The 13,767-nt window shown below is 47.0% G+C and overlaps 3 protein-coding genes across 3 annotated transcripts; 1 reads left to right on the forward strand and 2 right to left on the reverse strand.

The window, feature by feature from the left end:
* Window positions 1-46: 46 nt before the first annotated feature.
* Window positions 47-1,136, reverse strand: LEAP2 (liver enriched antimicrobial peptide 2). Its single transcript, XM_003362819.5, has 3 exons — window positions 987-1,136; window positions 652-791; window positions 47-334 (listed from the first exon to the last, which is right to left on the reverse strand). Exons 1-3 carry the CDS (start codon window positions 1,041-1,043, stop codon window positions 298-300), a joined length of 234 nt encoding a protein of 77 aa, XP_003362867.1. The 5' UTR covers window positions 1,044-1,136; the 3' UTR covers window positions 47-297.
* A 5,169-nt stretch (window positions 1,137-6,305) lies between these two features.
* On the reverse strand, window positions 6,306-7,658 carry UQCRQ (ubiquinol-cytochrome c reductase complex III subunit VII). The gene is made up of 3 exons (XM_023617706.2): window positions 7,525-7,658; window positions 7,185-7,361; window positions 6,306-6,504 (listed from the first exon to the last, which is right to left on the reverse strand). Exons 2-3 carry the CDS (start codon window positions 7,336-7,338, stop codon window positions 6,410-6,412), a joined length of 249 nt encoding a protein of 82 aa, XP_023473474.1. The 5' UTR covers window positions 7,339-7,361; window positions 7,525-7,658; the 3' UTR covers window positions 6,306-6,409.
* A 764-nt stretch (window positions 7,659-8,422) lies between these two features.
* Window positions 8,423-12,838, forward strand: GDF9 (growth differentiation factor 9). The gene is made up of 2 exons (XM_001504427.5): window positions 8,423-10,346; window positions 11,527-12,838. The coding sequence occupies exons 1-2, from the start codon at window positions 9,950-9,952 to the stop codon at window positions 12,483-12,485; spliced, it is 1,356 nt and encodes a 451-aa protein (XP_001504477.1). The 5' UTR covers window positions 8,423-9,949; the 3' UTR covers window positions 12,486-12,838.
* The last annotated feature ends 929 nt before the right edge of the window (window positions 12,839-13,767 follow it).

Here is a 13,767-nt window from a genome sequence, read left to right on the forward strand (position 1 = left end):
ATGAATCCTCCTTTCCCTCAAAACCTTGAATTCCAGACTGCCAGAATTTCCATTTGAGACATTTAATAGTACACATAAAAAAATAAACTCTAAATTGACAAATTTAGTTATGCTTACTACATATCAACATTCTAAGAAGAAACGGAGACCAATTTAAAGCATACATCTGTCTTTAAATATTAAAAACACGATATTGCTTTACTTAAGTGTCTCCAGCCAAAATGCAATTAATCAGTATTCCATAGAATGGAGCATTGTTGTAGGTGAATGCTGTCTTCTTTTCCCCTGGTATGGACATCATTCCTGGGCCACACTTAGGGAACAGCGTCTTTTTCTAAGGAAAGAAAAGGTGGTTTTTAAGACAAAGGTCTAGCAGTGCCGAGCCACCTCTGTTGCATTTCCTCCCTCTGCTTGATCTACCCAGTCTTGGGGTAGACCGAAGAAAAGAAAGGCGTCATTTTTTCATGGTACCTGTGTGCAGCTGTTCTTGGCTCTTAACTCCTGAGAGGTTCTGCTCCATGGAGCTCCCAGCTCAGCCCAGGCAGTCCTCAATCCCAGTTTTATTCTTAGGCCTGTGTGTGTGCTGATCTCTCCTCTGCCCAGCTTCCCAGGCCTCTTTTGCCCAGCCCTGCTCCCAGGTTTGTGGAGTACCTGCATAGCCTCGTGATACATTCAGAATCGTCCCGACAAGAGGCTCCAATGGGCCTGAGGGAAACTGCTCTCCAAAATGGAGTCATTCTCCGTGGCCTTCTCTTTGCTGAACTCAGTTCTGGTATTGGGGAGCCATCTACCTGGAGGGCAAAGACAAATTCACCTCAGATATAGAGGAGTTGACACCCTGCTGCACGCCTTGGAAGAATGATCATCCCCAGGATGCTGTCGACTCAGAGCAGAGGAACCATTCCTCAGGACTGAGTCTTGCTCTCAAGTTCTGCCTATAGTTCCACCATCACCACACATCCACATTGATGTCCTCCTTTCCTTACCTGGCCCCACAACAGCAGGCAGATCATGAGCACTGCGGAGAGTTTCAGGTGCCACATCTTGACAGAGGGAGGATATGGGAACTCAAGACCCAGGAACAGTTCTCACTTCCCTTTATAGACTGAGATCCGCCTCTTATGGTTGCCGGGTGAGATGGGGGCAAAGTTTATATTTGCAATCAGGGTCGATTTAATAAGTTAATGTCTACCAGAGGAATGTGCTCAAGGCCTGCCTTTCAGGCACATTGCTATTTACTGATCCCTCACCTGGACTTTGAATTATGTTGCTGGCTTGGACCCTTTTCGCCCGTTTTACCAAAAGTCAGCACTACTCCCTCCTTTCCCTTTGAAAGCCACGTGAAGCCATTGAGGGAGACCAGGCACCTAGCCATATTTTGATTCCAAAATAGCTCAGTGAGATCACTCTAATCAAAATAGAATTCAAATAATGAAGTCTTCAGAAAGTGTTGAGTCTTTCAGCCTTGTCTAGGAAAGCAGCACTGATCTATTGTGTTACAGGCAACTGGAGAAGGCCCATTATCTCCTTTCTGTGGGAGGACGCTTCAGCACACATGGTCTGCAGTGCCCCAGATACCTCATTTGTATAGATGGACTGTCGCTCAGCCTGCTCCGGGTCATTTCCCTAGAATGGAGACCTAGCTGTGGAAAGGTCAGTCTGGCCTACCCGTCCTCTCCCAGGGGAAGGGCAATCAGGACTGATGTGAGACTTTCTTGGACTACAGGTGAATTGAATGAATAAGTATAGGCTGGTTTTTTGTTTTGTCTTTAAAAACATGAATAAGGAAGTAGCAGGGGCTCCTAAATCAGTAGAAGAGCATGGTGGTGGTGACAAATCATTGCAAGCCTTGAATTATGGCCTTTCCTCCCAGTAGTTGACTAGGATCTTCTACGAAGCATATCCCAGTAGCCTCGGGGAAGCAGACATAGGGCTGAGATATCTCCAAAGCTCAGAACATCCATTGGCTTAAGTAGGAACTCCTGCAGGTTTCTAGATCAAGAAAGGGCATGTATCTAAACCATGAGTAGTTATGAGTACTCATTAAATGACATGGACATTTTAATAAACTTGGGGGGAAAAGTGTGAATTCTGAGTAAGGAGATATAAAGACTAGATCGTCCCATGACCTGGAAGGATACGCCAACAAAACAAATGCAACAAGATTCTTTTTCTGCCTGGTGTCTCCCTGAAAACTTAGCTGATAGCCCTTCCCAAGGTCCTTCTCATCTTCAGAGGTTGCATATTTGGTAAGAGGCTGCCTATTCCCCAAGGAAAAGTGAGGAGATGCAGCACAGCTGAAGGTGGAACAGGATGGTTACCACTGCTCTTGCCAAGGGAGAAAAGGGTGGTATGGTGGACCTCAGAGTTGGGATTGGGCACAGTGTGACTCCACAGATCTGTCTGTCCTGGTTCCAGTCCTCTCAGGACCATGCAGCCAGGCCTGGAAGGAGACAGCACTGTTTGCACTTTAGGAACATTGAGAAGCAGACCTATGCCAAACCCAATCCTGCAGTTTGAGACTGGCTAGCTGCTCCTTCCCTTTACCCCTGAGCTTGGATACTAAATGACCCCAGGTAGGAGCTTAATTAGGAACTTTTGTGGGGTGGGGAAGAGGCTATGTGGTGACCTAGAGAACATTGGGTAAGAACACAAATCCGATTAGATAAGCAAAAGATTGAACAACGTGGTGTCCTAGAGCCAGTTGGGTCTGTGGACTCAGTGCCAGCCTCCCATTAACCAGCCTGGAGTGACATGCCAAATGAGATTTGGAAAATGCTTGTTCTGAAGATGGGTACTTTTCACTAATCCTCCATTTCTGTCTTCCTGTACTCCAAGCAAAACCAAACCAGACTTTCGTGTTAATTTATAAAGCCAATACCACAGCCAAGGGCAGGGCCTGAGGTCCCCAGCTCCCTGTGCATAGGGCAAAAAAGAACCATTCATCATCATCAAGATGACAACACTGCAGAAGCCTTTGCGGCTCAAGCCTCTATCTTATATTGCACCCCCTCCTCCCAAAAGACCCATTAGTGACTGCCTGTGGAAGGAACCACTGTTAGGGAAGGTATTTCAACAGATGTCTACCCAAACTCTGTAGTTGTTTTATTTAAATTAAACATGGAGCAAAAAATCAAATTTTTAAAAGCAAAGCAGAATCCAGACAGCATTAGGCTGAAGTGACAGCAGTTGTCCACAGTTTCCCACACTCTAGCTGTGAAGACCTATTCCTGAAGTTAAAAAAAAAAAAATTGAAAATATCTGGGCTGTCTGCAGTCAAGTATTTTGTTGAATGAACAAACAGACAACTACATGTTCCTTCCTCTAGCAGAAAGGGCCACGCAGGCTTTAACAACTTCAGCCAGAAGGAGAAAGAATGCTTGGCTGGGAGGCAGGAGCCGGGGGTCTAGGTAGGGGAACTGACCACAGGCCAGCCCTTCCCCTCTTTGGGCTTTAGTCTTTTGTCGTGCCAAGGAGATGGGAGTAAATCTCTGAGGCCTCTCGGGCACTGACATTTGGGAGTTCAGATGATTAATTTACAAGAAGAAAATGAGACCGAAGCACATTTGATAGCTTATAGCTTGGTAACTCTGAATACAACTCCCAGGGATTTCCTGCTTCTGAGGCAAGTGCCTAGGATGAAATGGGAGAAAGACGGTATAGCTACACGAGCAGCCGTTTGAAACACATTCCAGGCAGAGAGGAGATCATTAGGGCTTGGCAGTAATTGGAAACTTTTTGCAGTCCCTGAGCAGGAGGTGCCTAATAAAAAATGAAAGACTGTGAAATGGAAAAAACTTTTCCCCGTAAAACTTGAACAAAGGGTTAAAGTGCATTTGCTTTTTTGCTGGCTGGAACTGCCATAGACTTCTGGGCCTGCACTAGGTAGGCCTGCATCTCGGGGACTGCATTGGCAGACTGAACACAGTTCCCTTTGCCACATTCTGTAGCCCAGAGATAAAAAGCCCTTGTGGGGCAAGAGCACTGCTGGGGAAAAGAAGGGCTAAATGAGCAAGTGGTTGTGCCCCAGCAGCAGGTGGAGGAGCCACTCCAGGAGGGCGGCTCCAGGGGATGGGTGACAGGCGCTGAGGCCCACAGCGGCGGTCCCTCTTCCTCCCTTAAGAACTTTACACAAGTTTTCCTTTTCTTTTTGGATTTCTACAGACAGAATAGTCCCTAAAATGATCCCAGATCCCCTATCACGTACAGGAGCACTGAGCTATTACAACTCACCACATTCCATGCCCCCACTGCCTCAGTGCCCCGCTACAGAGCTCCCTGCCCCAAGCTTAGAGAGGGAAGCCCTTTGGTGAGAGAGAGGCTTAAAGCAGCCTTTACCAATTTTATCCAAAAGCAGCAGCTCAGCACATGAAGGGCTTACAGCAGGGTCTTCTCAGCAGGGCACGCCTGGGATAAAAAGGATTCAGACCAACAAGCTCAGTCCTTGGTCTGGGCTGAGAAAGGGTAGGTTTGATTTTGAGCTGGTATTTCCAAAGGAGTCAAAGAACGAGGGAGAAATAGTCTAAAGGTAAAATGAAGTCAAGATGGGAGTGGATGGCCATCTCCCCTAGGAACTTGGGCCTAAAATCAGAGGGAGACAGACAGAAAGATTAATGGCCTATCAAGGCAGTGGTCCCCACCCCAACACGTGAATCTGTTGAAACTATGCAAAGTTAAGGATGGGTGTATTTACACTTTCTTCAGGTCCACAGCTTTCATCAGATTTTCAAAGGAGCCTATGACCAAATATGTTGCAGACCAGGTAGCTAGTCCCAGTAATAAACTTGGACAAAGAGCCAAACAGGAAAATTGGACCATGTTTGGTAGGGCAAGAGTTTTCATCATATAGCTGTCCTTTGTTGAGCCTGCACCACCCTGCCAGACTCTTACATATCACCCATTTCACTGTCACTGCAACGCTATGGCTTTGTATTAACACATCTATTTTATGGGTGAGAAACTCAAAGCTCAGGAATGCAGATTTCTTGCCTGTATCCCACAGTAAGGAAGCATCAGTCAAAGGGTATGGGCCAGGGCCGCCCCCGTGGCCAAGTGGTTAAGTTCGCGTGCTCCGCTTCGGCGGCCCAGGGTTTTGCAGGTTCAGATCCTGGGCACGGACTCGGCACTGCTCATCAGGCCACACTGAGGCGGCATCCCACATACCACAACCACAGGCACTCACAACTAGAATATACAACTATGTACTGGGGGCCTTTGGGGAGAAGGAAAAAAAAAAGAAGATTGGCAACAGTTGTTAGCTCAGGTGCCAATCTTTAAAAAAAAACAAAGGGTACAGACCCAAGTCTGCCAGACTCAGCCGTTCCTCCTTATCCTGCCTCACAATCAGTGCAATTTACCTTACTGATTTTTTTTCTAGTTTTGAAGTATTTTAATTTTGGTTCCTAAAAGGCAACATCAATCATTAGAATAAGGATAGATACAGCCTGGGCTAGAAGCTGAGCTATACTGTGGAAGTTGCTCTGGACCAGCAGGAAGTGTCCTTAGGAGAGAAGTTTCTAGAAACAGAGCAGGGAACCAGAAGCTTAAAGCTACCCCTACCATTTCCTAGTGAAGAGAAAAGGGTAACTTTCCGACTAAAAAGGCAGTTTCAAAGTTCTCTAAAACAGGGGTAAACTTTTTCCATAAAGGGCTAGAGAGTAAATATTTTAGGTTCTCAGGGCCACATATGGTTGAAAACAACTGTTCCAACCTGGTACAAACACAGGCAGTTTGTTGACTCCAGCTCTAGAGGCCAAGGGGTCACCTCACCCACTCCTTTATAGCTGACTTCCCCTCAGGCTAAGGCAGGCCTGCCTTAGGAGGAAAGGCAGCATAGCATAGCTTTAAAAGCATAAATTTAGCGCCAGACTCCATGATTCACTAGCTGTATAATTTTGGGCAAATAACTTACCCTTTCTGCACCTGTGTTCTCATCTGCAAAATGAATGTAATAATGATACTTACTTTAAAGGTAGAAGTTTAAAAGAGCTTATTTGTGTGAAGGGCTAAGAAGAGTACCTGACACACGGTAACTACAACATAGTTACTAGACTTTATTGTTACAGGAGCAGAGGGGCGGGAACCAACACTCCCCACAGTCCAGGCCACCCACAACTGCTCAGCTGCAGGGGGAGCTGCAGCTACTTTCTTGCAGGTTATGGAACAAGGGGTGAGCCCCAATCCTTCACCAAACTCCCAGGCTGGCCGAAACTGTTCAGCACTCATGCTGGAGAGGGGAGTTCATGAACTCGAAAACTAGCAGTCATGCCAAGGACTCTGCTCACAAAAATGCAAAACCACAACAGTGCAGCCCGTAGAAGTTTATTGTGCCTTCCAGATGCGACAATATAGGCTCCTGTCCCAGAAAAAGGTCTTTCAAAGAAAGTGAACCATTATCCAGACGAGTTGCTCATTTGTCATTTTCGTAGGCAGCTGGATTCTTCCTCTTGGATTTCTCAAACTCCTGGGTCCCCCACGTATAGACAAGATAAAACGCTACAAATGCTTTAAAAATCAAAAGTGAGAGTAGGCAGTGAGCACATATGACACAAGGGTCCCAGTCCTCTTTTCTGCCTCACAGCACATTCTGCCCTCCTGCCTCTAGTTTTCAAGAAACCACTTTTAAACCAGATGATCAAGGTTACCTCACACACCCATTTTACAAGTGACCAAAAGAAAGGGGTCTAACAACGAAAACCTGCCACCAAACCTTCCCCATCGCTCCCCTGCGGCACGTCTTTAAATATTTTAATGAGATAATTGGGGTAAAATTCGCATAACATAAGCTTCACCATTTAACCATTTTGAAGTGTACTCTCCGTGGTCTTTAGTAAATTCACGTTATTGTGCAACTATCATCACTATCTCCTGCATTTAACACAAAAGAGTTCATCTCCGAAAAAAGAAGTGGGTAGAGATGACCTCAAAGGGAGACGCTGGAGTCACACAAGTGACCTTGAGCCGGTCACTTAAGTTCTCCATGACTCCGTTTCCTCATCCGTAACACGGGGGGGGGGGGGGGGGGGGGGGATGATATAACTAGATCAAGGGGCTTCAGCAATATTCCAGAGAAAACATGTGCAGTGCCAGCTGCAGAGTGCCTGCCCGACGGCGAGCGCTCACTGAGGGGACCCGTGGTTACTACCGCGGAAGGGAGCCCACCCGCGCCCGGCCAGGGCACTCACGCGGCGCAACGCGCAGGATGCAGGCCCGCGTGCGGCGCAGCACGTTGGGGATGCCCTTGCTGAAGTAGTGCGGGAAGGCGCGCTGCTCGAAGGGCGACAAGCTGTAGGTGATCACATGCCGCATCCGTATCAGATTCCCGAACTCGCGGCCCATGGTGGCGGTGGCGGCGGCGGCGCCTGCAGAACCGAGGGAGCTCAGCCGCCGGGCTCAGCCCCGGGACGCCGCCCCCAACCCTGCGGCCCGCCCGGCGCTCCTCATCCCCTCAGCCCAGGCGGCGCCCCACCCTCCCCGGGGCCACCAAGACCGCGCCACCGGCCCCGGCTCCCGCAGCAGGGTCACCTCGCCCTCCACAACCGCGGGATCCACCGGCCTCCGTCCGCCACTTCCGGCAAGATCGGAAGCCGCTCTGGAGGCCGTGAGGTCACTTCCGGGAAGTACCATTCTCCTGCGGTCTCCAGGGGAAGGCGCCGTTGTCCCCCGTTCTGAAGAGAAGTGTCCAGGCCGGTGACCTTGCCGGTGGGCGGTCTTGGGCCGGGGGCGGGGCCTGGCGGCGGCGGAGAAGCTCTGAGCGGGTTTGGGGTCGGGGCGGCCCCCGAGGCCCTCACCTTCCGCCTCAGCCCTCTGCCTTGTCCTGGAGCCGCAGGAAGGGGCTGGTGTCGAGGAGACAAAGAGGCGACGAGAAAGGGGCCAGCCGACCTCCAGGGCCGCGCTGGCCGAACGCGTAGGGCCTGCAGGCCGCCAGCCCTGGAGAGGGCCCCCGAGGCCTGGGGAGGAGCCGCCGGCCGGCCGCGAGCGCGAGCTTTCGTCCGGGCTTGTCCAGCTGCTGGGACGGGGCTCGGTTATTTTCAGACCGTCCGCGACCCAGTGCAAAGTCAGGGGCGCGCATCTGGGGCTTCCCGCGGCGCCCGCCGCCTTCGACTCCCGGGGCAGGGGGTAGACTTTACCAAGATGGAGTAAAACGTTTCCTCGAATTCAGTCACGAGCGTCCTCACATAATCGTCAGCGATTGCTAAACGGCTGTTAGGGGTGGTAGGAGGGAAGGAAGAGGCTCCCTCCACGGCAGCCCGCTTTCCCCGAGATGGTTCGGCCTGGGGGTCGTGTGTCATGATGTCCCCCATCCTCCGCTCCACTTCCCGGGAGAGAGGGGAGGAAGGTTGCGTGGGAGGCGACCCCGAGTTCTCGGGAAGTGCTTTTACCTAAGGTTCCTGCAGTCCTGTACCGCTGACTGACTTTTTCACTTGCTACAGAGTGTCTGTAAATGTTCTATTCAGGGAGCTGCTGGCCGTGTATAATCCAGGTCTAAGCTCTCATTCAGCAGGTTGGGTGTGTTTCATAAGCCTGCTTACTAACCACGGGCCAGGGAGGCTTGGCAGGCAGTGAATTTAAAATCTGCAAACATACCTCGGTTTTACCAACCTAGGTACAGCACAGACTGATTCTGGGTCTTATCCCATGCGTGTGGGTTGACTTTCTTCCTGCAAATAGTCTCCTTAGGGGTGGCACTGGATATCCCCTCATTTCAGCTATTCATGGTGCACCTTTGTCTCATTTTTCTAAAAAAATCTCTAGCTTGGTCCCAGCTCCAAGGCAAAAACATACATACTCAACAGTTAGGAACAACAATACGCTACAAATTCCGCCACCGTGTGAGTGATTAATAAAAAAAATAAAACTTTCGTTTATTTTCTCGTATCTCTAAACCTTTCGACCAAAGTACGTGTAGATGAATGTGCAGAGCAAACAAAAGACATCAAGATGTTATATACATGTTTTTAGGTGAGGAACATTGGCCCTGAGCTAACATCTGTTGCCAATCTTCCTCTTTTTTATTTCCTCCCCGAAGCCTCAGCACATAGTTGTATATCCTAATTGTAGGTTGTTCTAATTCTTCCATGTGGGATGCTGCCACAGCATGGCTTGATGAGTGGTACATATGTCCACGTGCAGGATCCCAACCAGTGAACCCCGGGGGGGCCACTGAAGCTGAGTGCCCTAACTTAACCACTGGGCCACAGGCCGGTCCCAAGATACTATATTTTAAAATGAGTCAAAGTTAAAGGTGATGTCCTCCTTTTTTAAACATATTGCAGTATTCCAAGTACATATCCTATACTACATGACCTGGGTGAACTGGGTAACAATTCTCTGCTCTGAAATTTCAATGCCAGCTGTGACTTTCTCTCACCCTCCAAATCAACACGTAGTGAATAATTATTCTAAGCACCTGGAAGTGGGAGAAGTGGTGAGGATGGAGAGGAAGAGTAAACCCAATATCGTAAATTGCATACCAACAGATCCGTGTATCATCATGAATAATTAGTTAGCTTTTCCACACACCTTGACAGTTTCAGCAAGCACCTAAAGAACGTTTTAAGAATCCTGATTTCTCTCAGAAAACGGGTGGTTTCATTTTAAGATCATTCCTCAGTTTCACTTAGCCTTTCAGCTACATAGCTAGTCCATTAGTATAATGATAATTTAAGAGGTTTTAAATACATGCCAGGAAAAAGTGAGAGGAAAGTTAATTAACCAAATAAATCCATATCTAATGAGGACAAATTGGATAAATAGAGTGTTATCAGCTGTTTAATATACAGCTGAGAAAAATTACCTTCAGCTAGGCATCCTTGAGGTCTGATTACAGAAGTGAGCCTACCCCACCCACTCACCTAAATTTTATTTAAGAGACCAACCTAGGCTCTTCCTGGCTTTTAGGAAGAAGGCTGGCATGGGGAAATGTGTTCCTTGCTGATTCTTCCAAGCCATGGCGCTTCCCAGCAAGTTCTTCCTCTGGTTTTGCTGCTCTGCCTGGCTGTGTTTTCCCATTAGCCTTGGTTCTCAGGCTTCTAGGGAAGCAGCTCAGATTGCAGCTAGTGCTGAGTTGGAATCTGAGGCTGAGCCTTGGTCCTTGCTGCAGCCTCTCAATGGCGGAAACAGATCTGGCCTCCTTCCTGCTCTCTTCAAGGTTCTGTATGACGGGCAAGGCGGGGCTCCTAGGCTGCAGCCAGACTCCAGAGCTTTACGCTACATGAAGAGGCTCTACAAGGCGTATGCTACCAAGGAGGGGATCCCTAAATCCAACAGAGGCCACCTCTACAACACTGTCCGGCTCTTCACCCCCTGTGCCCAGCACAAGCAGGCTCCTGGGGACCAGGTGGCAGGTGTGTAGGAGCGGATTGGTTAATGGGTGGGAAGATGATAGACGACTCTGCCTTTCAATTGCAGAAAGCTGCCGGGCCTCACTCCTTGCATTGCATTTTACTTTGTGTGATACTCAGTATCCAAATTCAAACAAATCTGGTTCTTGATCTTACCGTTTCTTCCTAATGCCCTCATGCGTTAAGGTGGGCTAATGTGATAGGATTTTAGAGCTAGAAAAGACTTAATGACTTAAAGGAAAGCACTAGTGGAGAAGGTTAGCATCTTGTCCAAGGTCACAAAATCAAGACTGGAAACCAGGTATTTTGACTTCCAGTTGCTTAGTCTGCCCATTCTACCAATGCTGGCCTGGAAATGTGCCTAAAATATCTCATAGCTATTGGTGTGCTTTGTTAAACAGGATGTTTTCCCTTTTTATGTTGCTTTTGTGAGAGGAACAGTAGGTACTTACACAAACTGTTAACAATTTGACTCAGCACCTTGGTATCTTGTGTGTGTGTGCGTGTGTGTGTGTGTGTGAGAGAGAGAGAGAGAGAGAGAAAGCAGCGCTTTAAAAAAAAAATCTATATTCACCAGCTCGTGACTTAAAGAAAATCGTTCTAACCCAACAGGTCACTTGTGGCTGTTTAAAACGTTTCCTCCTTCCTTGATGTCCCATTTTATTATAGTGGTTTTAGAGCCTCCATTTGTCAGTCTCAAGTGTTTCAAATTAACTTAGACCATTAAGTTTTCTTTATTGACTCCATCCATTAGGGCTTAGCATGTCTTCTTAACAAGCCTGTTAAGTATTTTTATTATAGGTTTGCCTCTAGAGACTCTCCAAGAGAAAAATACCACTTTCCTTATTAGCTTCTGTGTTTGGAGCAAATTATTCACTCTAAAACTTTAGAATATAATGATTCCTTGTTGTTTTAATTCACCACCAAAGCTATTATGATTTTCTGGTGATTAAAATATCCTGTTGTAGTTGCTGGGAGTTAGTTATGGTCCCAATTACTGGCATTTTCTGTGTAACTGCGTGCTCCCTCCTCCACACCCCCCCCCCCACCACCCTTTTGAGGCATGAGGAAGTGGGAAAAGAGAAGGGAGAAAGCACATACAAAGTACTAATGTCTTGATTTGACTTCCTATTATGTTCAGTTTGTATTCAAGCACTACTGGTGGACTGTGTTTTCTTCTCAGGAACCCTTCCGTCAGTGGACCTGCTGTTTAACCTGGATTGTGTTACTGCTGTGGAACACTTACTCAAGTCAGTCTTGTTATACACATTCAACAACTCAGTTTCTTTTCCCTCTGCTGTTAAATGTGTGTGCAACCTGGTGATAAAAGAGCCAGAGAGCAAGACTCTCCCCGGAACTCCATACTCATTTACCTTTAACTCACAGTTTGAATTTAGAAAAAAATACAAATGGATTGAGATGGATGTGACCCCTCTCCTTCAGCCTCTAGTGGCCTCCAACAAGAAAAGTATCCACATGTCTGTAAATCTCACATGTGGGAAAGACCAGCTGCAGCATCCGTCAGCACAGGACAGTCCGCTTAACACGACTCTTCTGCTATTCCCCTCACTGCTTTTATATCTGAATGACACAAGTGCTCAGGCTTATCACAGGTGGCATTCCCTCCACTATAAAAGGAGACCTTCACAGGGTCCTGACCAGAAGAGAGATCTGTCTGCCTGTCCAGAGGGAGAAGGGGCTGCTGAGGGTATAACATCTTCCCGTCACCGGAGAAGTCAGGAAGCTGTCAGCTCTGAATTGAAGAAGCCTCTGGTTCCAGCTTCTTTGAATCTGAGTGAGTACTTCAAACAGTTTCTTTTTCCCCAAAATGAGTGTGAGCTCCATGACTTTAGACTTAGCTTTAGTCAGCTGAAGTGGGACAACTGGATTGTGGCCCCGCAAAGATACAACCCTCGGTACTGTAAAGGGGACTGTCCCAGGGCAGTTGGGCATCGGTATGGCTCTCCAGTTCACACCATGGTGCAGAACATCATCCATGAGAAGCTCGACTCCTCAGTGCCAAGACCATCATGTGTACCTGCCAAATACAGCCCTTTGAGTGTTTTGACCATTGAGTCCGATGGCTCAATCACTTATAAAGAATATGAAGATATGATAGCCACTAAGTGCACCTGCCGTTAACACATGGTCCTCTAGACTAACATCTTGAGCCTGTTTGGCAAAGTAAATGCCCTTCGCCTATCTGCGCCTTCAGGAGAAAGCATCATGTGTCAGACCTGTAAATATAATGCCGTGTGTGTTGTGTAAGGAGGAGCCTGTGTGGATTAGCACATTCTGTGGCATCTATCAGTGTAAAGCAATAACATCTGCCTTTTTAATTTCTAAGTGTAAATATAATGTAATTCTTTTGGAGAGCTTTAAATTTTTTCCCTGAGCGATTTTTTTTTTCTTTTCATAGGAGTCTTGTTTTTGATGTAAGAAAAAGTGCTGTAGTCTTGTTTAATGGAAGAATAAATTCTTGTCAGAGGCATAAATTCCCCATGTGTGTGGTTTTTTTAATTAAATGATTGCTTTTAAATGGTCATTTGGGCGGGAGAGGAAGTGTGTCTAAAAGCTAATCTTGGCTCAACTTTTGATCTCTTTTTCAGAGTAAAAGAGAGGGTAACTTCTGGTCCTGAATCCTGATGAAGTGAGATTCCCTAGGGCTAGAGAGTTTGCAACATAATCCATTTCTGTTGTAGCACATGTAGTATGTAGAAATGTAGTACAGTGTACCAACTCTGCTCTTAGATGGCCTCTATACGTCAATTGATTACATCAAACAATGTAACATTTGTCCCATTTATTTATAGGAAATTGCCTTGCAGATTTTTCCAAGAAAATGCAATGTTCAAGATTTTTTAAATGCATTTTCTCTTTTGTATGTTTAAAACCTCTGACCCTATGGAAGGAAGTCAAGGAACGTTTTTTCTTTGTTTCTTTTGTTTATTTGTTTGCCAATTTCCCTCGACTAGTTCCCCTCACTCCACTCCCACAGATTTTTTTCCAGGTGGATTTAGGACTGTTCCCATTAAAGCTGGCAGCAAGGAGGTTATATTACAGAGCAGGCCTTGTTTGGCTGTGAGGGCTTTTATGTGGATTTTTCAATAAATCGACCTCGAGAGAGAGTCTTTGGGGCACAGAGTTAGGGCTGACGCAGTGATTTCTGTTTGTTTCTAAAACGCTAATCTACAAACCAAAAGTGACTCCTAGATGCTAGAAGTAATTTTCATTCTTGTAAATGATCTTTTGTTAGTGCCTAATGTCTAAAGCAGCCAGCTGGGATTTTGACAGGGATTGTGTTGAATCTATAGATGGGTTTGGGGAGTATTCCCATCTGAACAATGTTAAGTCTTCCAATCCATGAACGTGGGATGTTTTTCCATTTACTTAGATCTTTCATTTCTTTCAACAATGTTCTGTA

The sequence above is a fragment of the Equus caballus genome, chromosome 14 (assembly GCF_041296265.1).
Source record: "Equus caballus isolate H_3958 breed thoroughbred chromosome 14, TB-T2T, whole genome shotgun sequence".
In the NCBI taxonomy this organism is placed as follows: domain Eukaryota; kingdom Metazoa; phylum Chordata; class Mammalia; order Perissodactyla; family Equidae; genus Equus; species Equus caballus.

Excerpts from the sequence above, each read along its gene's own strand:
- LEAP2 (XM_003362819.5), bottom strand. The coding sequence starts at position 1,043 with ATGTGGCACCTGAAACTCTCCGCAGTGCTCATGATCTGCCTGCTGTTG. Across the intron at positions 792-986 it reads GCCTGCTGTTGTGGGGCCAG|GTAGATGGCTCCCCAATACC; the intron begins GTAAGGAAAGGA and ends TTTGCCCTCCAG. Across the intron at positions 335-651 it reads TGTATCACGAGGCTATGCAG|AAAAAGACGCTGTTCCCTAA; the intron begins GTACTCCACAAA and ends TTCTTTCCTTAG.
- UQCRQ (XM_023617706.2), bottom strand. The coding sequence starts at position 7,338 with ATGGGCCGCGAGTTCGGGAATCTGATACGGATGCGGCATGTGATCACC. Across the intron at positions 6,505-7,184 it reads CATCCTGCGCGTTGCGCCGC|CATTTGTAGCGTTTTATCTT; the intron begins GTGAGTGCCCTG and ends TGATTTTTAAAG.
- GDF9 (XM_001504427.5), top strand. The coding sequence starts at position 9,950 with ATGGCGCTTCCCAGCAAGTTCTTCCTCTGGTTTTGCTGCTCTGCCTGG. Across the intron at positions 10,347-11,526 it reads TCCTGGGGACCAGGTGGCAG|GAACCCTTCCGTCAGTGGAC; the intron begins GTGTGTAGGAGC and ends TTTTCTTCTCAG.